Source organism: Anas platyrhynchos, chromosome 1, assembly GCF_047663525.1.
Source record: "Anas platyrhynchos isolate ZD024472 breed Pekin duck chromosome 1, IASCAAS_PekinDuck_T2T, whole genome shotgun sequence".
NCBI classification, from domain to species: Eukaryota; Metazoa; Chordata; class Aves; order Anseriformes; family Anatidae; genus Anas; species Anas platyrhynchos.
The window spans coordinates 52,347,511-52,371,862 of record NC_092587.1 but is presented as its reverse complement, the minus strand read 5'-3'; the positions used below and the strand labels follow the sequence as shown (position 1 = coordinate 52,371,862).

The following is a 24,352-nucleotide window of genomic DNA, read 5'->3' as shown; positions in this document are numbered from 1 at the left end:
TAGCACTGAAGGGCTTTTATTGTTCCTAGAAAAATTCCAGAAGAGAACACCAGGAGTCGTCATGGAGTTGTATATTTAAACCTTACAAGTGAATAACCATTTGCAGAATGTTTGGGTTTTGGAGTTTGTTGTTGTTATTCATAGTTTTTCAGTTGTACAGGGAGATGCTTTATTGTTGCCTTTTTTTTTTTTTTTTTTTCTTCTTAGGACTGTATAATGGTGGGTCTGCATACATGTGGTGATCTTGCTGCAAATACACTACGAATATTTACTGCCAAGCCTGAAATCAAAGCAGTTTGCAGTGTAGGCTGCTGCTACCATCTGTTATCAGAACAATATGAAAACCAAGAAGGTAATTCTGAGTTTAACTTGTGGCTGCCAGTTTGCATGTTAAGAATATTATACCTCTTAATTAATAACCTCCTGATGTTTGTTCCTTTCCAATAGCTTATTTAATACTGATTTTAATTACTTTATGTGGGTATTTCACTCCCGGATGCCCTGTAGCTTTCCTGTTATGCCAACATTGCTAATATTCTTGCTGAAATTAGGGACATTAGTGCAGAATGTTTTTATGTGGTTATGAATACAGCTGTTTTTATTCCATTACTTCACTCATAAAATGTTGAGGCTTTTTTGGTCAATATGTTTTCATCCTTTTGAAATATTTTGTACCAGATTTTGCCTTTGGCTGTCAGCATGCAGCATCCATTGATGTTGAATTGTACATGTATAACTATAAGCAGAATTAAGTCCTTGTAATGTAAATTATTACTCTAAAAAGCATTCATCTGAGTGCTTTGCTCTGGGGCTTTGCCAGTTTAGAACATTATAGAACAGTACGTTTAACGGTTTTTCTTGGGGTGACAAGCTGAAAATTATTTGGGGATTCACACCTCAGGCAAATTTTCCTTCTTGTCTATTATTTCAGATAGAAAGCTAGTATCTTTAGCTGAAAAGTAAATTCTTTACCTTTCTGTACAGCTTTCAAACAACAGAGAGTTACAGACTGTCTTTGCACAAATGTAGTGATTGCCATAGTAGATGAAACTGATGGATTGCTGGGTTTATCATGGAAAGCTCATGCTGTTTCTGTTGTCTAATGTTTTATAGTTAACAGTGATGGAGTCATTGCTAACAGAAGTACTATTGTCTGGTTTAATACTTTGTGTATATCAACTTGAAAGCTATTTGGTATAAAGTAATAATAAAGGATATAGACTACAACTAAAATTTGTCACTTTCTACTTCAACATCCAAATGCTGTGTTTTCCCTAGAATTTTATACAGCATCTTCTGCTATTATTTTAAGCAGTGTACAGATTAACAGATGCATTAACATTTTAGTTTCTATTTAGCTCATTTGTTTTTAATGAATAATTAAAAGTATTAAAAGTCTGGCTTTCCTGAGCAAACAAGTGTAATGCAGCTGAGCTGTCTAAATGACCATCTGCTGAAGTCTTAGAAACTGATCACCATTATCAACCAAATTTGAGAGAGAAGTGGATTGGCAAAGTTTATTTCATCTCTTTCAGGGAACTTCATAGACAGAAAGGCAGGAGGAACTCAGCTGGTATTCTGTAACAGTTGGCTGCTCAGCCAGTTGAGGCTTAGCTCTGGATTGACCACAACACATGCCAGCTCTTGCTTGTTTTAGTGATCTTTTTATGTTACTCAGGATAGATCTGCAACAATTTTGAAAGATTTTGCAGTGTATTATTTCAATTATTTCACAAACTTCAAATTAACAACAAAAAAAGGGGGGGAGAGAAGATACAATTGAAATTTATTTTCCTATATTTGCATTATAGAAACGCACTAAGTAAAAACCAGACAATTCTTTTTACATTAATGTTTTAAAAAACTGTGAGCTTTTCACATACCTGAGATTAAGTTTGTGTGTCTCAAGTATTTGGTTATTTCATGTTATTGAAAACACGATATAACTTCCTGTTCTAGCAGTGGGATGATTACTTTTTCCAGACCAGTGCATATGGCCTTACTAAATTATTGTTCTTCAGACAACACCAAAGGATCACCTGTGATAACCTGTTAAAAATTCAACTAAACAGATGTGCATACAGTGATAAGAGATACTGCAGTTTCACAATAGTATGAAAATGAAGCCAAATTGTGTAGTGAAATTTCTAGCTGTTTGATTTTTCTCAACATGGTGGATACAAATTATAGAATCATAGGATCATGGAATATCCCAAGTTGGAAGGGACCCAAAAGGATCATCGAGTCCAATCCTGGCACCACACAGGTCTGCCCAAAAACTTAGACCACATGACTATGCGCACAGTCCAAACGCTTCTTAAACTCCAACAGGCTCAGTGCTGTGACTGCATCCCTGGGGAGCATGTTCCAGTGCGCGACAACCCTCTCGGTGCAGAACCTCTTCCTGATGTCCAGCCTGAACCTCCCCTGTCGCAGCTTGACACCGTGCCCTCAGGTCCTATCACTGGACACTAAAGAGAATAGGTTGGCACCTGCCCCTCCACTCCCTGTCGTGAGGAAGGTGTAGGCTGTGATGAGGTCTCCCCTCAGCCTCCTCTTTTTCAGGCTGAAAAGGCCAAGTGACCTCAGCTGTTCCTCATATGTCTTGCCCTCTAGGCCCTTCACCATCTTCGTAGCCCTATTACTCTTAAAGAAGAATTCTATGCAAAGTAAAAGGAAACTGTAGTATTCTTTTTTGGGGAAAAGAACATGCAAGTTCAAGTGCTGCTCAAATGAATTGTGTTTGTGTTTTTTTTTTACCATTACTGTGAGCATTATCAAAATGTCATTGTCATATTCCTGTTGAAAAGACATCTATTGCATGGCTAATGACATATATTACATTACTGTGATATCATAAATGTTCAGTGATGGAGTAAGAGTACAGGGACCAACAGCATCTAAGAGATAGTTCTTCAAAGAAAAAAATGGAAGGATGGAAGGAATTAACACTTGAATTAGGGCTAGTGTCTACACATCCCGTGCATAAATTTCAAACTGGCAAAGTGTTCTAGAGAATTATTGACTCCATAACTAACCAGATGGTACAGATCCAACAATTCGCTCTGTACAAGAAATCAACTAGTTCCTCTTGCAGCTGTCTGAGGCAAATGAAGTTTGGTTCTGCATCCAAAATGGAACAAATACAGAATTGTGATGAAATAATTTAAATTGGAAGTGGCCTCTAGAGGTCCAAATCTGGTTCAAATCACTGCACAAGGCAGGCCCAGCTTAGATCAGGTTGTTCAGGGCCTTGTCTAGTCATGTTTGTAAAGTATCTCTAAGGACAATGATATGGCAGCACATTCCAATGTTTGACTATCTAAACAACATTTTTTTTCCCTGTATCTATTTGAAGTTTGCAGCTTACATGTGTTATCTATTGTCCTTTCACTGTGCACCTCCAGAAGGAGTCTGGCTTAACCTTTTCACTTGCTTTTAATTAGGTAGGTGAATACAGCAGTTAGATCCCTCCTTGATCTTCTCTGCAGTCCTATAGTCGCCACTGAAGTTCTTCAAGTCAGCATCTTGGTCTGGAAAGCCCAAAGAAGCATTCTAGATACTCTTGTTCTCACAAATGTTAAAGAGGGGAAATAATCATGTCCCTAACCTGTGGATTACACTGTTGAGCCTTTGAGTCCTGTCAGTTTTCTACACACCTTGTAGTCTACCTGCTGGAATCATATCTTGCCAATTTGGCCATAAAGATACTAAGGAAACCTTCCCAACAGCCTTGCTAAAGTCAAGGTAAACTATAATTACTGCTCTCCCCGAATTCCTTGAGTTAGTCACTGCATCACAGAAGGCAGTGTAGCTTGTCAGTCCCTGATAAATCTCTGCCACCTGTTAGAATAGAGTAGTTAGTTGGAAGGGACCTACAAAGATTATCAAGTCCAACAGCCTGACCACTCTAACTAAAAGTTAAAGCATGTTATTGAGTATTATCCAAATGTCTCTTGAATACTGACAGGCTTGGGGCATCAGCCAGCACTCTAGGAAGCCTGTTCCAGTGTATGACCACCTTCATGGTAAAGTACTTTCTTTATATCTAGTCCGAGCCTCTCCTGGTGCAGCTTTGTGGTATTCCTAAGTGTCTTTGTACTGTCGCGTTAAAGGGGTGTAGCTGATTAACCGTTACGGGCCCGGTTGGATTCAGAGTACTGAACCAGTCGGACATTCACCAAAACTGGGGGTCCGTTCGGACATTCACCAAAAACGTAATAACCACCTGGGGGTCCGCTCAGACATTCACCAAAAACGTATTAACCACCTGGGGGTCCGTTCAGACATTCACCAACAATGCATTAACCGTCTGGGGGTCTGGTTAGATTCAGAACACTGAACTATCACGGATAACCACCCTCACCCTAGTTGCATTAATGAGAGCTATCACAATGCAATCAAGTATGGTTTATTACAGCAACAGATAATCAGGTTCTTTTGGATTGCCGATGATAGTGACTATCTGCAAAAGCAAGCTAGTATGCATGAAATACACAGGTGTTACAGGTGTTCTAGGTGTGGGTTCTAGGTGTGGGTTCTAGGTGTGTGTTCTAGGTGTGTGTTCTAGGTGTGGGTTCTAGGTGTGGGTTCTAGGTGTGGGTTCTAGGTGTGGGTTCTAGGTATGGGTTCTAGGTGTGGGTTCTAGGTGTGGGTTCTAGGTGTGGGTTCTAGGTGTGGGTTCTAGGTGTGGGTTCTAGGTGTGGGTTCTAGGTGTGGGTTCTAGGTGTGGGTTCTAGGTATGGGTTCTAGGTGTGGGTTCTAGGTGTGGGTTCTATCCATCTTTCCATCACTCGATGTATTTCTTGTGCATCATGGTGGACAGTAATCAGAGTCTTTTGTCCATTTTCTCGGACTTGTGTCATCAGCTGCTTCAGGTCCTCATGTACCAGCAATTTCTTCACCAAGGTGAGGTTCATTCCCAATAGGAGTAGGCAGCAGTTCATGAAGCAGAATATAATTAGATGCAATAAGTTGACAAGAAGTGACAGGAACTGAGTATTTAAAATCACATCCTAGAATTTTGGTAAAATTGCAAACACAAACATTAGAGTGATTACTGGTATCTACCACTGTATCATCTACGACTATAGAATCACAATGAGTTCTCATACAAACACAACCTTTCCCAATATATACAAGTACAGTTTCAAGGGTTTCATTAGGATGTATCTCAAAGTGGCAAATATTTTGCTCAGTGTCAAGACAAATGTCTTGAGATTCCAGTGTGTTACTTTCACAGATGAAACCTTTTTGTTCACGCACAATGCATGCATTTACATCAATTGTTTGCCACTTTCCTCCCTTCTGATGGGCCCATACTTTATGCTCTTTAGGATAAAGTATAGTTCCATTATGATTGAGTCCTAATGCAATGATTGGATATACATTGTATATGGTGGCATTACTTATAGTAAGTATAAAGGCAACAATTTTATCATTTTCTGCATAATGGGTAAAGTTGACTAATTGCCACCAAGCTTGAAATTCTTTTTCAAATTCTGAAGCATTATCCCAAATCAATTTTCGAATTTCAGTGGGCAAAGTTCCTCCTTCTCCTTCTCTAATAATAGCTGCTGCTACAGATTGTATCCATAACTGCGCTTGGATACAGCTCAAGGCAAGGGAGGTATTGCCTTGGGTTTTTCCAAGGGCATTTACAATTAATTGATGATCATTTTCCTCAATTTGTTCCCAATGGGGCAAAACATCTGATAGAAGCCATTGATTTGCTCCTAAAGCCAATAAGGATGATTTTATTGGTTGTTCCAGTTTCCTTAGGTCATCTGTAGTAGCAGTTATTCTACTCATTAAGACCTCAGCATCAATGCTATTTAATATACCTAATCCTGTTCCCAATAACCTAGTTGCATCCTGTGGCCCTTTTTTAGGGACCAACTAGGGTTAAAGACAATTTGTTGTTGTCCCACATTTTTAATTATGTAAGGACCTGTGTTGAAGATGGAAGGAGTTAGACCAATGTGAGGCTGAGTAGGTTCATTTTCAAATATCTGCAGGGGCAGAGGCTTCTTATCCTTTGAGCATGAATTCAAATAGTAATTCTGTGCCTCTGTAACCTTAGAGACAGTACAAAATTATAGGTTTGGTGAAAGTAAACTGTCTTATTTTCAGTTGGCCGATTATAAGTGGATCGGTTAGTTATTCGGCAACCAATTTGTATTGTTTGTCCAGACATGGCTTAAAGTTCAGCCATTCTTAGAGAATCATTCCAACTCCATTCATCTTTTGAAAATATTTTGTAGAGATTTATGTAGAGATTTAGGTCCTTTTTGTTTTGAGATGTTCCAGTGATTGTGCTATACTGTGACAATACATGGTTAAATGCCATGGTGAAACACCTCAGCTCCATGCACAGCCACAGTAGCTAAGTTTCCTTTAAGGTCTGCAATTGCATCAAGGTCAGGGTAAAGCATAGCATCATTAATCCAAACTGTTGATTCGTCATCTTCCAGCTGTCCATATACAGTTCGCTCAGGATTCCTGTGAACACAAAAGAAAATAAAATATGCTCGGTTGTATTCAACCGGCAGGGTTAGAAAGAGGGTGAAATAGCAATCTTTGATTTCCCACGCATAGAAATATTAGGGAGTAGTTAGCACTATTGCTACTGTTAGAAACACAGAGGGCTTACACTATCTCTGCCATGTTTGGAACTGTGGCAGTCAAAGGACAAATGTTAGCATTCAACTGTCTGTAATCCACTGTAAAATGCCATTGCCTGGTTGGTTTCTTTACTGGCCACACTGGTGAATTGTAAGGTGAACGGGTCCTTTTAATAATGCCTTTTTTTTCCAATTCTGTTACCACCCAGTCAATCCCCATAAGATTTTAGCAGGGGATAGGGATATGGATGTTTGTAACAGGCTCAGTCTCAAGGTGCCTGAATCCCTTTGATGTGTCGCGAAACTCCACACAGTTCCATCAGGGAGTTTCCACATACAACCATGCAGTATGTCAAATCCTAAAATATTAGTGTATGCAGCACCAACTAATACTTCTACCCTGGTTAATTTTTGTTCCTCTGGCAATCAGAGTGAAATTTTTGCAGTGGGGCATTGTTTTTCCACACCATTGATTCCCATGAATTTAACCCTGCATTGACCAGGTGTTATGCTCAGGGTTTGTGCCGTCTCATGTGTAATTACTGACATTTGAGCCCCAGTATCAATAAGAAAATTTACCAATATTTTTCGGGGTCCAACAGGAATGGCAATGATAGGGTCAATATGTTCATTAGAGAGCCATTGAATTGTTAATACCTGCTGAGCAGGGTGGCTCATTGCCCTCCCCGGGGATAAGAGTTTTTTTGCTGACACAACTCGCCTCGTTCCCTATTAGGTTTCAATCTCTCTTTGAATTTGGGATATCTGGGATTTTTAGTGTGGATTTGGCGGACTCGCCGAGAGTGGTCTTGGGATTTAATACTGGATGAATTAATCCAGCCCATTCAGTGTCCGTACTTATCTATGTCTTGTACCAATTCACTCCAGGTGGGAATAGGGGAGTTAGGATTTTGCCTACAACCACTATCATCATCCCTACAAGCAGCTAGTATATGATCTTGGGTGTTTGCTACAAACATCTTAAGACAATCAGGGAGTCCACGGATGAGAGGGATTAACCGAATTGGATCAATAGGAGCTAACATCGGGGATTTCCTAAATTCATCTCTTTCATATATCGCCTGAATGCAGGCTGCTTTCTGTACTGCTACAGCCAGGTCAGCTCCTGGTGTGGTGGTTAAAAATACTCCAGGTCTCCAAAAGCCTCCTACCTCTTCCTCACTCAACATCATTCGATCTCCTCCTTTAAGAGAAACTCGACACACATACTCAACTTCTGATTCCCCTGATCGCCTTGAGAACTTCTCCTGTATTTTAACCAACTCTGCTGGTGGCAACGGAATCGTTCGCACAGTAGTGCGAATTTCATCGTTATCATCAACAGTAGTCTCAGTCTTAACCAAAGGTCTCAAGGAAATGGATTGGGGTTCAGAATCAGAAATCTCTTCAACGCCATCATCACTGTCAGACCAGAAATCACTGTCCCAGCTTTCAGGTTCTGCACTATGCAGCACTCCACGAATCTGCTTGACCGGAGCGCAAGGCTGTACTTTATTTAACAGATGACTAACCCTCTCCAGCATTTGTTTAAGATGATTATTCTCACTCACAAGTTTATCATTTTCAGTCACAAGTTTGTCATTCTCAATGGAAAGTTTATTATTTTCATCCAAAAGTTTATCCACTCTGATTCCTAATGTTTTTCCCATCTCCCTTTCAAAGGCCAATGATGACTTCAACACATCAATCTCTGATTTCAAAGCTGTATGTTCCGCATCAGAGATCAGTTTGGGAGCAGGAGTTTCCTTAGCTTTTTGCCGAGCACAAGACAAACAAGCTCCTAACACAGCACAAATCGCACCTTTACCCTTTCTTTGACCAATCTTTCGTGAAGCCTGACACTGTTCAATGTGCTCTACCACTTTCTCCTCATCTTTCCAAAACTTTTGGGAAAACTCCTTCCCTGCCTGGGAAGGGGCACATTTATATTTTTGCAGTAGTTTATCCATAGCAATCCTGCCGACTACGCCAATTTTACTGTCGCGTTAAAGGGGTGTAGCTGATTAACCGTTACGGGCCCGGTTGGATTCAGAGTACTGAACCAGTCGGACATTCACCAAAACTGGGGGTCCGTTCGGACATTCACCAAAAACGTAATAACCACCTGGGGGTCCGCTCAGACATTCACCAAAAACGTATTAACCACCTGGGGGTCCATTCAGACATTCACCAACAATGCATTAACCGTCTGGGGGTCTGGTTAGATTCAGAACACTGAACTATCACGGATAACCACCCTCACCCTAGTTGCATTAATGAGAGCTATCACAATGCAATCAAGTATGGTTTATTACAGCAACAGATAATCAGGTTCTTTTGGATTGCCGGTGATAGTGACTATCTGCAAAAGCAAGCTAGTATGCATGAAATACACAGGTGTTACAGGTGTTCTAGGTGTGTGTTCTAGGTGTGTGTTCTAGGTGTGGGTTCTAGGTGTGGGTTCTAGGTGTGGGTTCTAGGTATGGGTTCTAGGTGTGGGTTCTAGGTGTGGGTTCTAGGTGTGGGTTCTAGGTATGGGTTCTAGGTGTGGGTTCTAGGTATGGGTTCTAGGTGTGGGTTCTAGGTGTGGGTTCTAGGTATGGGTTCTAGGTGTGGGTTCTAGGTGTGGGTTCTAGGTGTGGGTTCTAGGTGTGGGTTCTAGGTGTGGGTTCTAGGTGTGGGTTCTAGGTGTGGGTTCTAGGTATGGGTTCTAGGTGTGGGTTCTAGGTGTGGGTTCTAGGTGTGGGTTCTAGGTGTTACAGGTGTTATAGGTGTTACAGGTGTTATAGGTGCGCAGCCTAGAAATAAACGCGTTAAAAGGATCAAAGACTCTATAGAGATTTATAAGCAAATATTCAGATCTCACCCAAAGGCGTCCCAATGGGGGGGGAAGAGAGGCTCAGCCCGTTGACTGATCCCAGGAGTCAGGAGGTCCTAAGGATGTTGTATGTCCTTGGGATGGTATCTCCCCTGACGATGGTATCTTCCCTAACATCCCCTCTCTCTTGGGCCAATTTATATTATTTTCTATCTTTTAGGTAGAGCTTGAGTGGCTCTAGTCAAGCATATCTTAGTTATGATTGGTGTAAAGTTTTCCCGTTTCCGTTTAAAGTAATAGGCTCCGAGAAATTCAGAGCGCATGCTCAGTGAGGGGTGGTCGCACCTTGGAGGCGGGTAGCTTTTGGGATGGAGGTGTGTTTTGGTATTATAATGATATTATAATGAGCAAAAAGTACACTAGGGTACAGCATTTGTCAAAACATGACAGGTCTTTGGCTTAGGGTGGCAAAAAGTGCAGCTTTGTGCACAAGAACAATCGAGGCCCCACCTGATTACAGAGCCTAGCCGTGGTGTCTCCACTCCACTCTACGCTCCGTGGTGTTCCTTAGAGCTAGCACACCAAGTTTCCCCAGCGCGATAGCATCTAAGGTTGGGAGCCTAGGGAATGCTCAGATAATGCAGTTATGCCCTACCCTGAAAGCCTCTTCAATGCTGTACCTTTTCCTTAAAAGTGTGAATGTTAGTTTTATTTTCCTAGTTACTTCAGGCATTTACACCACAGTCTTATCATTGGTTACCAAATACAGGAGACTGGCACCTCCCTCTACATTTTTCCTCCTCGGGAAGTTGTAAAGAGCAATGAGATCACCTCTTAGCTTTCTTTTCTCCAGACTAGACAATCCAAATGTACTCAGCCTCTCCACATAGGACATGCCTTCCAGCCCTTTCCCCAGCTCTGTTGCCCTCCTCTGGATGCTTTCAGGTACCTTACGTTTCAGATACCTCTGAAATATTGTGGAGCCCAGAACTGCACACAGTATTCAAGGTGAGGTCACACCAATCAATGCTAAATGCAGCAGGAGGATCACCTCTTTTGACCATCTTGCTATACTAATTGCAGTTTTCCTATTTGGCTGGCAGGGCACAGTGCTGATTCATGTTGAGCCTACTGTTGACTGTTCTCAATCTCCTTCTTGTTCTTCATGTTCTTCATGTAGCTGGACATGAATTCCAAGAAGATTTGCTCCATAATCCTCTGAGTACTGAAGCTAGACTGGGTGTGAGGCTAGACTTTGCCTTTTTCCTATCACCAGGAATCTCCCTTGATAGATGTGACCATTCAAAGGTGACAGAGACACCAAGTGCCTTCACAAGACACCAACCAGTTCCCTCAGCTCCTGAAATGCATCACATCTGTTCCACTTGGTCCCTGAACCAGTCTTATTTGTTCTGTAGGTTGTGCTTCACTTGCCACAGACTCTACCAGGGAAGCTACTCACTAATGAGGGCCTTAGGTGAAAAGACTAGTTAAAGTATTAGGAAGCAGACTTTGAGCTAGGTATCTGTGGTTACAGAATAACTTCCTAAGAAACAAACAGAACTGCGCAGAATTTGATGGAACACAGCAAGTCACAATTGTTTGAAATCAGTCCAATAAGCAAGGGCTTGCCTGTGAGGACACAGTGGGAAGTTCTGTTATAAAGCATTTTATACTTGTTTTGACTGAGTAGCTTTGAGGATTCTGTTTTAAAAAAATAATTGCTCTGTTTTATACTTATACTTTTGCCTGGTATAAAAGCTTTTTGTCTTCTTGAGGTGGTTACTCTTAAGGAAAATGTTGAGGCAGGTCCATCTAGAACCTCTTCCTATCTTATTCTCCACTGGAGAAAAAACTTCCCAAACTGCCTCCCCCCCAAGCCCTACCCCAACCCAAGTACCACATTTTCCATCTTTGCTGCTTCTTATTCTTTAATGTAAATGCAGATGGTTGTTCTCATAAGCCTAGTTGAAGCAGATGTGCCAGCCCACAAAAAAGCTGCTGTGCACTGACAGTTACGATAACTTGAAAAGGCTGGGCTGTATGTTGCTTGGCTGTTATGTTTTATTGAATACCAAAGTCAGTCTTGTTTGAGGCTAGTGAAAAATTGCTTTTTCATTTTGTATTATATGGGACTAAACAATACTCATGGGAAGAAAAATTACGTGATTCAATGTCTAACATACCTTTTATATGTCTGAGATTACGAGTTGATAAAATATCAAGAAAATGTTACTAAGCTATTGTTGTGGGGCTATTAAGTCACCTTGGTTATCGCAAGGTTGTTTTTTTCTTTCTGAGAAGCTGACTATGAAGACTAATAGCTTACATTTCTCTTAGATTCTAAAAATACTAAAGACATGGTCTTTATGAATGAAAATTACATGATTCAGTTTGCCATTGGTCCTTCTATGAATACTTTGGGAGCATTTGCAGTGAAAGTAGATGCCATAGTCACAGCCTTGGATCTTGCAGTCAGAATACAGTATATTCTTCCACGTGCTTATAAATAAACTGAATTCATCTGGAATTTTCTGTAATGAGGCAATCCAAATTATGCTGGGAATAATTTTGAAGTCTTAAGAACATGAAAACCATTGTTTTGATTAATTAGTAAACACAACAACCAAGAGGAGCTGCGTCATCTCAAATTTCTATTCAATAAAAAAAATTGAGGCCAGTGACTTTTAACACCTGTCTTTAAATGTCACTGCTGTTATAAGCAGTACTTAATACTAAACTTCAGTTTATATGGAATATTATGACAGCTCTTGGAAAATTCTAAGTAGTTTTATTTTGGCTTTCTCTAAGGAGAATTGGCTGTTCATACAGAGATTCTGCTATGGATTAAATGCACTAAACTATTAAAGTGATAGATTTCTTTAGAGTTATTCTTCACTGTTACTGCATCTGATAGTCAATTACATCAAAGTAGTAAGGATTTTTCAATCTATTAGAAACTTTTTACATAAACTTATTTATGTAGTGAGTCATTATGGCAGTTTTTTTCTGGAAAAAAACAGTTTGCTAATGATTTTTAGGTTGAAACAAACCCTATTTCACTGTTCAGGAACTATTCGTGATCATGAATTAATAGAATTTTCAATTCTTGGAAAGGTAATGAGGAGGATTAGCAGAATTGCTGCCCTGGACTTCCAGAGGGCAGAGTTTGGCTTGTTGAGGAGACTGGTTGGCAGAGTCCCTTGGGAGGCAGTCCTGAAGGGCAAAGGTTGGACACTTCAAGAAGACCAAACTGATCTCCTATGACAAGGTGACACACTCAGTGGATGACAGAAAGGCTATGGATGTAGTTTACCTAGACTTCAGTAATGCTTTTGACACCATTTCCCACAGCATTCTCCTGGTGAAACTGTCTGCTCATGGTTTGGGTGGATGTACACTTTGTTGGGTTAAAAGCTGGCTGGATGGCTGGGCCCAAAAAGATGTTGTGAATCTGAGTGAAAGCCAGTTGGAGGCTGGCCATTAGTGGTGTCTCCCGGTGCTCAGTACTGGGGACGCTTCTCTTCAATATCTTCTCTTGATCAAAGATCTGGACAAGCAGATTGCGTGCACCCTCAGAACTACACCAATTTAGGCGAAAGTGTTGATCTGCTCGAGGGTAGGAGGGCTCTGCACAGGGATCAGGATTGGCTGGATGGATGGGCCAAGGCCACCTGTATGAAATTCAACAGGGCTAAATGCTGTGCCCTGCACTTGGGGCACAACTCCATGCAATGCTACAGGCTGGGGAGCAATGGCTGGAAAGCTGCCATGCAGAAGGGGGCCTGGGGGTATTGGTCAATAGCTGGTTGAATATGAGCCAGAAGTGTTCTCAGGTGGCCAAGAAGGCCAGCAGCATCCTGGCTTGTATTGAAAATAGTGTGGCCAGCAGGGCTAGGGAAGTGATTGTCCCTCTGTACTCAGCTCTGGTGAGGCCACACCTCAAATATTGTGTTACTCTAATACAAGGATACTGAGGTGCTGGAGCATGTCCAAAGAAGGACAACAAAGCTGGTGAAAAGTCTAGAGAATGAGTCTTAGAGGAGCAGTGGAGGGAGCTGGGGTTGTTTAACCTAGAGAAGAAGAGGCTCAGGGAGACCTTATCGTTCTCTACAATTACCTTAAAAGAGGCTGTAGTTAGATGGGGATCAGTATCTTCTCCCAAGCACTAAAGGATAAGATGAAAAAATCACCTTAAGTTGTGCCAGGGGATGTTTAGGTTGGATATTAGGAAAAAATTCTTCACTGAAAAGGTTTTAAAGTATTGGAACAGGCTGTCCAGGGAAGTAGTTGAGTGACCATCCCTGGAGATCTTCAAAAAACATGTAGATGTAGTGTTTAGTGACATGTTTTAATGGCAGACTTGGTAGTGCTAGGTTAACATTTGGACAAGATGATCTTAGAGGTCTTTTCCAACCTAAATGGTTCCATGATTCTATGACTCTATGATTCTGTTCTTGGGATTTAGGGGAGCTGTTTTATCATATATTCAGCTAGCACATTTCTGGGGCAGTGTAACAGTTGGACTCTGATTATTACTTAACAGACAGAAACTGCAAATTTAAGATTTTTCTAAGTCTTGACTTCCCTTAAAAAAGAATGGATATGTTTCTGTATTCTAATTCTCTTCCTCCCATCCTCCATACCCTGAAATACATCACAACCAATCTAGAAAGCAGCGAATTTTTTCAGTTTGATATCCTCTGTTTTGAGAAAAGAACATACAAACATTACTATTGCTAAGTAGTTGCGTATACATATTTTAAAATATAAAATAAATCATATAAATAGTTATAACTGTAGCTTGAGTGATAGCTGTCTGATCAGAACCCTTTCCTGAAATTATCCTGAGGACTGCAGATTATAAATTCCAGTTTTGTAAGGACTTCCAAAAGCAGGTCACTGGTCTAGGAAGAAAAATATAAATGGTAGACAGAGGAATTCTAGAGTTTTACCTGAAATTGTGAAGAAGTGCTTGTCTACAAGGCATTCTGTTAAAGTTAAAAAAAGTAAAAATCTATAACTCTCAAGTTAGGTAAATATAAGATTTGGCTACATTTGTTAAGCTCTAACTTTTAGAAGATAATGCACGTAATGAAGAAAGTCTGGGGATGTGCAGCCTGACGAAGAGAATGCTCCAGGGAAACTTCATTGCAGCTTTTCAGTACTTACAGAGGACTTATAAAATAGACGGGGAACAACTTTTTGCTCAGTCAGACAATGATAGGACAAGGGGGAGTGGTTTTAAACTAAAAGAAGGGAGATTTAGATTAGGTGTTAGGAGGAAATTCTTCCCTCAGAGGGTGGTGAGACACTGCAACAGGTTGCCCAGAGAAGCTATGGATGCCCCATCCCTGTTCAAGAGCCAGGCTGGACAAAGCCCTGGTCAACCTGATTGAACGGGTGGCATCCCTGCCTATGGCAGGGGGGTTAGAACCAGATGATCTTTAAGGTTTCTTCCAAGCCAAGCCATTCTATGATTCTGTGATAATAAAGGGATCTGAAAGGAATGCAAAGTATAGTTGCAATTCATGTACAGCATTTTATCAGATTTGTGAAAACTGTGGAGGCTTTGAATAAGTTGGAGTCAGCAGACACAAACTTCATAACTGAATTTTCTAAAGGACTCCTTACACAAACATAATATTACTCCATTCCACTGAAATATGGAAAGATTAGTCACTGTTTCAGAAGTATTAGAGTACATATGATTTATATGTTGCCTAGCTATATTTTCAAGGATATTCCACATCCCATGTCTTAAAATAGCTATCACTGATACCATGGCAACACAAGAAAACACTTGCAAGCAAAGGATCAAAGAGCTTGATTTCCTTTCCAGGGCATTTTTAGATATTGTTGCATGAAGCATCTTTCCATGACTTTGTGGCAGACCTAACTAGTGACTAAAACCCACATTTTCTATCAAAACTGACCCTGAAGAAAATATGAAACTTCAAAAAATATTAACTGGTTAAGTTTTATGAACATTAAATGACAACACTATGTATTTAAATTGTAAGGGTGTTTTACAAGTAGGAGATTACAATTGAAAAAGCCAGGGCTTCTATAATATTCAATTACTGAAACATACCCTAGGTTTGAATTTGGAAAATTGTTTAGAAGACAAGTGATGCTACATCCTGAAATGGAGGATTTTTTTTTTTTTTTTTTGCCCCCTCTGAAAATCCCATTTAGTGGTGGGATTTTTAGGAAAAGGGAAAAGTACAGATTCAAGGAACTGTGAAGTCTTTATCAAAGGAAGATTTAGTCTTTCCCATAAAGGAAAAAGGAAAAGGCAGTTCAAGTTCTTCCTCTCCTTTCTTCAGAACCTTAGAAGTAGACTGAGATACTACTACATCATCGGAAGCCATGAAGGAACTAAAACAGGTTGGGTTGTTTGTCTTCCAGTGTGTTTCAACAAAGTTATGATTAGTTTAATCAGGCATAGCTTCTTCTATGGATATTTAGTTTCTTAAGCAATACTGTGGCTTAAGAACTGCATTCATTTTTTTTCCATGCTTTGTTTCCTTGAACAATCCTTTATAGTTTTATCAAAATGGTAGTCCTGTAACCACTATCTACTTGTAAGAAGGTCTGTATACACTCAAATATCTGCAAAAGGTCAAAGAGATTTGAGATTAAAAATAAAGAAAAGTAGAGATCTATACAAATAATTATCATACAGAATTATTATCATACAGAAGAGCATACAGAATTACTTTTTACTTTTATAACCCTTGAAAGAAAAACATTTTGTTTGCCTGTGCTGATTACTCTACTGACCTAATAAAGTTATCTGCTAATAACCTTTTTTTTCTTCTGTCACTCTGCAGAACACAATACATAGATTGTGCTTGTGCTCTTTCAAGGAGAGTCAGAATACTACCCTAACAATTTCATGCTCTGAAATGGAGTCAGTATATTCAGAGCATAATATCAATTACATAGCTGAGAAGAAAACCTTTCTCTTTTTGTAATGACTGTTATAGAGATAAAGTGCAAAAAGATTAATCACACTGAGAGCAGAAGAATTACTAAAGCTATAAATCTTTGGTAAGCAAGACTACTTTTCTATTTGAATAGTAGTATTTATAATATTGTTGAGGCACAATGTCTATTTTCTGCTTGTCTGAATAAGTGTTATTCTTCCTGGGCTTCAATAAGAATAGAGTTTGTATGTAGTGACAGCCTTTGTTTGTCAAGAGCAAAGATCCTAGGGTATGTGAACTAAGGCCTGTTTCTCCAGCAATGAGTGAGGATTCTAAAATGAACTCTGTGGAAACAAAATATCATGAAAATGATGAACTACACATGTTTGATATGCCATTGATTTCAGTAACGTGTAGGAATGTAATAATAGTCTTTTGAAAAATAAATATAAAGTAATTGTCTACTTTTTTAAAACAAAAAATTGCATTATTTCAGCATAAAATCTCTTCTATTGTGCAAATAGACTATACAAAACTAGTCACATAAACACATTTTCATATTTGACAAGGGAGAACAAATAGAAAGCATCTTGAATTGAAATAAAACATAGAAAGATTTATTTTGAAAACAAATGCCATTTTAAAATACAGAAAAAATTGTCCCATCTTGAAATATATTTTTTACAGTTATTTAATTTAGTGGCAATGATTGCTTTTTTTAAGTCTCAATTTTGTTGCCTTTTATACAGTGTTGTAACATAATATCAACATAAATATGCAATTGTACATACTCTAATCCTTCATTCTGCAGCATTTAAGCCAGCTACACAACCTGTAGTATTTGAATGATTTCAGTGGGGTTCCTTTTAAGCAGAGTGTTCTCAGTGAGTATTACAATTTCAAAGCCTTAGTGAGAAAAATCTAATGTACAGTGTGACTTTCCAGTGCTAATTCCCACTTGGATGAGCCAGGATTTGTCACATAGAAGACTCCTAATGCATTATAACAACAGTACATGTATGTCCACTCCTGCAGTTATTTAGGTATAGCTCATGTTTGTTACAGACCCTTTGCCACTAAGATAAGTCATAAATTTGCCAATTAATGACATCTGGGATGAAGAGAAGTAAAAGTAGGAGGTATAAAATATGATTCTGTTAATGTTACTGGTTACATTAAAAGGATAGTTACATATTGTATTTATGTATATATTGTAATTATTCCTCTTACTTCACAAATGTATGATTTAAGACATACATTATTTTACTTTTTTAAATTTGTGTCACACCCTGCTAACTGAGTGCCATGAGGGATGTCCAGTAGTACGAAAAGGCAATAATTGGCTTCAGTGGGAGTTTTCTCTAAGTAAAAGAAGTATACATGTCTAGTGTATAAAAAAGCTTTCAGCAGTGTTGAAAATCATCTCTCTTTTGTTTGGAGTTTGTTTAAAGCAACTGAAGAATAATGTGTTCTCCAGTTTAAGAAAATATTTTAATACACCACAAAGTTTAAAAAATATTTAATTACAGTATAAAGAGCTTATATAAAGTAGTCTTCCTCTAGCTTCTACATTTTTAAGGCAGTTTATGGATTTTGTATCCTATAATTCCATTTTATTTGTGCACTGAAGAGCATGTATGTATTTATGATATTTACCAATAAAGATGAGCTTTCTTCCAGGTAATTTAACTTAAAAATTAGGAGTCATTTTCCTTTCCAGTTAATATAATTACAATTAGGACTTTGCAAAAATGTAACATTTTTAATATTTTAGTTTTAATTTTGATTACTATAATATAATGTTTTTACTAGTAAATGTTTTTACTAGTAATGTTTACTAGTGAACTGCCATTTACTAGTAAATGTTTGCTAGTTTTTACTAGCAAATGTTTTGTTTGTTTGGAAAATGACTATTTCTTTTGAATGTTCATATAGATGGAGATGGCATAGTATTTAATGTACTATATACTATGTATTTCCAAATCAATGGCCATATGTATTTTTTATCCCCCTGGTGTTTGTATTGGAGTTATAGTGCACCCCATCATTAGAAAGAGTTTCATGTTTCTGTTGTTGACTTTTAATATGACTGGTGCTAACTTCCTAGAATTAAGTAACAGTTCTAAGAAGCAATATTTTAGTACAGTGTTAGCAAAGAACTTGTTTTAATTTCCTGTCACACCTACTAACCTCAATTTTTATGGAAGTTCTTGGGTTTGTTGATAGTACCAGAATGAACTCTGTTTTCTCCTGGGAGACCAGGCTTCTTCTCTGAGCTGCTCCTGAGCCTAAGCTTGTCATCTCCACCCTCACTCTGCTGCTTTCATTTGTCTAGATTGTAAATTATTAAAGGCCTTTCAAGTGGTAGAGAGTCTGGAAGACTGGGGATCCCTCCCTGCGATTTCAGCCCCTGCTGAAATGTCAGTACCAACAAAATTGTCAGTAGCCATTTATTTGTTTTTCACTTGGTGTTTTCCTTGAAAGTTTACTTTCAGTTTTCAGTAATATGTTTCTATTATTAACCACATTTTATTGTGTTCTTATTAACAGAAACAAAATTCACTTTCTCTACAGAGAATATTTAAAGAATATTTTAAAGAATCTGATTAGTTAAAAAAGAAAAAAAAATAAACAGGAGAAGGGAAATGGAAAATAATGCCATGTACAGTAGTCAAATGAGCTTAACCTTGTATTTTCTTTAGATGTTAACTTCTAGGAATGCTGGTTGTATTCCTTGGAAGTAGAAAGGCTCTAAGGAACACAGAAGGAGATCACAGCTTTTTATATAGATAAAGGTTGTTGAGGCACTGGAACAGGCTGCCCAGGGAAGCTGTGGATGCCTCATCCCTGGAGGTGTTCAAGGCCAGGCTGGATGGGGCTTTGGGTAACCTGGTCTAGTGGAAGGTGTCCCTGCCCAAGGCAGAGGGTTTGGAACAAGGTGATCTTTGAGTTTCCTTCCAATCTAAACCATTCTGTGATTCTATGCAATTTGACCATTTACAATATACTTTATGATTCTGTGATTCTAAAGGATACATTGATTTTCAAGCGATTTCAAATACTAACATAACAACGATGAGATAAAGAATAATAAAGAATGAAGGCAGAGGGGATGATTTATTCCTATTACAGCTGTTTTTGTCTTGACAATCAATATATCAGTAACTACCCAAGCAAGGACATGATTCCTGTGGTTGTTACCTCTCAGGTATTGCTCTTAGTGCTCAGCAGCTGAAGATCCTAGTGCCAGCCTTGTGGATTCAGCCATGTACAGGTTTTAGGTGCCATATCACATTACTCTTCTCTGTCTTTGGAGAGAATCCCAAAGCGTTGTTGGCCAACAAGTATATGATTAATACAGAGATTTTTCAATGTGCTTGGCAGTCCCTGTACAATTACCTCACGCTGACAGCTGTGCCTGATCTTCAGGCAGTTTTGCTTTTTCTGTACAATTGGCACTCCTTTAATTTTTTCTGTGAGTATTCTGTAACTGCCCAGAAGTCATTCAAAATGGAGCCTTCACATACTCTTGTTGTTTTCTTTTTTTATATATACATGTACATCTTTTATGTTTTCTTTTTCTTTCATGATCACAGAATATGGTAGACACTCAAGTGCATTGGATGTGAAGTACAAAAATGCAGTTGAAGTGAAAGCAAAGTTAATAATTAAGTATCTGAACTCCAGGTTCCACATGCTTTGAAATTGATAAAATGAAAGGAAGAAAGAAAAAAAAACTTTCAAAAAAGCAGCCTCATGAATCAGTGGGAATTAAGTGTCTTAAATACATAAATCGTACACTGAAGTAGAGGTGCAGACTGAGGAATTATACTTCATAATTGTATTTGAATTTGTAAATTGGAGAGACAGACCGTAAGGATGAACAAAGATGGGACATTAAGACATCAGGAAGGCATCAGCTGAAATAGATGTTAGTATTAAAATAAAAGAAGTCAATTAGGAGATGTTACTGTTTTAATGTAATAAAAAAAGATAAGATATAGAAAGGAAATTGAAGTTCTTTTAAGAGTACTTCTCCTACATTAACTGATTACATTGCTACATGCAGTATTTAAATGAGCTGTTACTGATCACAGTTCATAAATAAAAGGATAGGTAGACATTTGTATCAAATGTAATTTATAAGTGGTGACAGACAAACAAGTATTTAAGCATTCATTACTGACAAGATAATACTACAGTGATAATTTACTGAATAGTATTATTAAGAACTAGTGATAATACACCATTTTGAAATACATTTCAAATTTCTGAAGTGAACATTTTAATAGTAACATTTATTTATTCATTAATACATTTCTGTATTAAAGTAAATGCCAAAACATGATATGTAAAGTTCAGAGCCTGGTTTCAGTCTTAACGGTGATTTTTAAGGGAATTCTAAGATATCTGTCACCATGAACTATTGTGTGAGTGGTTTCATACAGAACTGTCTGTGGGCAAACAATCATCATAACAGCACTAAATAAACAGAATAATCTCTCATTCTCCCGAAGTTATGTTCTCATGCTGAAACACTTTAAGAGACTGGTGTTTCACAACATTTCAGTAATAAATTGCCTAAGATAAAGTTTAGAAATTAAACAAACATTGGTTGTTTTTCTAAGGAGAATATAGTTTCTTAAACAAAATACAATAGTGAGTGAAGTGGGGACTTTAGCCTGTGTACTAAAAGTATATTTCTGCCTTCTCTTTGGCACATACTATTCACAATCTGATAAACTTCATTACTAGAAAATAAATATCATCTGATATAGTTATATATATACTAGAAACTCCTAAAATCTTAAAAATAGAATTAAAAAAAAAATGTTTCAAGAAAGCTAGAATCATCTATTTTATAGTACTTTGTCATTTATTGTTACTTATTAATGTTACTTTGTTTTAAAGTCCAGACAAAGAGTTTCAGAATGGACATTATAATCGGTCTATACAGTACCACAGAAGTGAAACAAAGCCCTGTGTTGTTGTGTTTGCTTTTTTGTTGTTGTTCATGGTGTTTTTGTTGTTGTTGTTGTTTTCCATAAATTATTGGGATAGGCCTTGTTCTGTGGCAATCTGTGTTCTGGATTGTTTCTGTGAGGATGAATTTAAGAAATGGTTTCAATAGATAATTTCAGTAAAATTAGCAGAAAATAAAGCAGGAAACAAGGAAACAGTTTCTAGTAAGAGAGTGAAAAGATGAGAAGCATAAATGCAAATATGGTTTCATGAGGTGTTAACAAAGGAAAATAAACAAGAAAATACAAGACCTTGTGGAGCCCTAGTTGAGCTTGTTTGTGTACTAACAATTAAACCTATTTCTTTAGATGATCCTAAGAGGTCTTTTCCAACCTAAGTGATTCGATGATTCTATGACGTTTCATAGAAACTATATATTGCTATAAAGCTGTGCAATGTAAATTTTAAAGGTTAACATGCTAGAAATTATAGTATATTGCTTAGAGTTGAAGGAAGTGCTATGTAAGGCCTAATATGAAAGATAGCAGAGGACCTTGTCCCATTCTCTCAGACTATCTTGAAAAGCACTGTGCATATGCAGAGGGATTAGCCTATAAAATCCTTTAATGTTATTTGTACTGCCATATATTTTTTTATCTACAGAAAAAAAAAAAAGTATTAATAAAGAACATTTGGTATTCCATATTTGGAAATCCTGTTCCCCTAAGAGTTTTAGTGGGTCCATGAATAGGATGGAAACAACAAGACTTGCCTGATTCTTTTTTCTGTATCCAGACAGAATTAAATCAAGATGAAGGAAGTTGTTTGATCTAATTATTATTTTTTTTCTGTGATTTATTTTTCATTACTCAGTATAATGTTTTCAATATGCCAGATGTCAATATGTATTGTCATATTTTTCACTTGGAACTTAAGTACGGTGAGGAAAAAAAAACATTACAAACAGAACTCAGAATAGTACAGGTGTTGCAAATGGTATATGCCATTACTATCACAGTATCACAAAAATTATACAAAATGGAAGGAGGCTGATGTCACTACAAAATTTAACAGCAATTTACTGAAGGTGCTACACAAAGGTCTAAATAGAGGACAGGTAATGACATATGACTTCCAGGACTGAGTTAAGAAATAAGAAATTCATTCTGACAACATTAAAAATCACTGGTAGCATTGGGTTCCCAGAAGTGGAAAGAGGTAATCTGATTTACTTTATAGAAAATTTGGTCTTGCTCAGTTAATGATAAAATATGAGACAGCATTTATTTGAATGTGAAATGTTTTACCTGAGTCTTTGTCTTCTCCTTTGCTAGACAGTGTTGAGTGAAAAATTCTATGAATATTTTGCAGTTCTGGCTGGCATCTGGATATGTTTGCATTTGTTTCCCATAGTGTTTAATCATCTCCTCCACAGGATTTAGAGTATGTCATAAACCAAAGTTAAGACAGCTTCTCCATATAGTATTTTCTCTTCAAGACCTATTGCATTTCTGCCTGTTAGAGGAGTGTGAGAAATCAGCTGCTGAAAGGTTAGTCATGAGACATCCTTGTGGTTACAAGAAGACTCAGTATATCCTTGGAGTGATTGCTTAAGTTGTGCAAATATTTCAAAGGATTCTCTGATTGCTGCTTTAAGTTCCATAAAGTTCCTTTGTTTTTCAAAAGGCGTTTAAAAAAAATGTTACAGAAAAAAGTGGTGACAATTTGGAAGGTCCAGTTAAATTCTTTTATGGGGAGAAGAGATGTCATGGCTATCAGAATAGTATTATTTACCGTCAAAAAAGAATGGTATGGACAGGATTAGTTTGTTTAAATGTGTGCATATAAACAACTCTTCCATGAAGCTATGGATGTTACTGAACTCAGAGGGAAATAATAGAAATTTTTACTGTGGTATTTAGCATTATACATGTCCATTTCTGTGTAATCTGCTTTGTTATACCCTGCTGTGCATTACTGGGTGATTTTGATGAGTATGTTTCCTTACTTTTAGCTGATGTCTCCATTTTGTGGTGACAGTAAAAATGACAGCAAGTATCTTCAAACTACCTTAGTCAGGATTTTACTTGTATAATTTCCAATGAACCATCCTGTTGCAAAAAAAAACTGAATTAGAGTAAAATTTCTCATGTTGGTTATGATGTTGTTTTAACTCTATCATTTTTATGTCAGGGTTTGCAGATTTTGTTCTAAAATATGGCAGATGTTTTTTCCTTTGCAAATTTTTTTTTGATGCAATATTTGCAGCAATTCCTTCTATTAAATATGTGACCTGCTGTTTTTAGGAGGTTAGCTTGGAGGTAAAGTCATAGTTATTTAAGTAATAGGTTCTAGGATTACCCCAGCATAGTTTCAGTTCAGCTCACTGATTGCCTAGAATTCCCATATTGTTAACCTCTCCTGGCAGGAGAATTCTGTCCAGCTGGCTCCCCTGTATTAAATTATGACATGATTTATTAGTTGCTTCATGCACTGTTGATCACTTGGGCTGTTTGCTGTGAAATCTTCCATAGAATACCCATACTTAAAATGTAGTTTGAATGTTTTTAGAGTTTTATGCAGTTTAGAACAGCTGCTGTGTTGTCAGATAGAAGCATAAGATGGTAAATAATGAGCTATATGTCATTGAGTGTATCCAAAAATAGTTAAAGGCATTAAAAGAATTTCCAGATTTGCAAAGTCTAGCTAATAAACACATAAACTTTATAGCAGTATATTTATCTTACTTTTTTTTTTTTTTTTTTTTAAATCAGCAGTGTGCTTGAGAATCCATTGGATATGGAAAAATAAACAGAACTTAAGGGAATAGTGTAGATATGTGGTCAACTTTGAAAATACACACAGAAAAATATAACTTAGAGTATTGGTTTATCGGTTTATCTCCCTTTACAGTTTTAATAAAGAAGACGGTGATTTGCTTCATTATCTTTTCAAAGGTGTCATAAATTGTTCAGACTTATGCATGGGTACAGTGCACTAATACTGAGATTGTAGCT

At 37.7% G+C, this 24,352-nt stretch overlaps 2 protein-coding genes across 2 annotated transcripts in view; one reads left to right on the top strand and one right to left on the bottom strand.

Annotated features, from left to right (window-relative positions):
• METTL25 (methyltransferase like 25) overlaps positions 1–24,352 on the top strand; it is a 68,417-nt gene that overhangs the window by 21,061 nt on the left and 23,004 nt on the right. Inside the window, exon 5 of the mRNA XM_027451362.3 lies at positions 208–352. Coding sequence (XP_027307163.3) covers positions 208–352 — 145 coding nt within the window. The remainder of the gene's footprint in view (positions 1–207; positions 353–24,352) is intronic.
• LOC140002422 (uncharacterized) lies at positions 4,396–22,875 on the bottom strand. Its single transcript, XM_072037108.1, has 2 exons — positions 22,643–22,875; positions 4,396–6,501 (listed from the first exon to the last, which is right to left on the bottom strand). Exon 2 carries the CDS (start codon positions 5,809–5,811, stop codon positions 4,882–4,884), a length of 930 nt encoding a protein of 309 aa, XP_071893209.1. The 5' UTR covers positions 5,812–6,501; positions 22,643–22,875; the 3' UTR covers positions 4,396–4,881.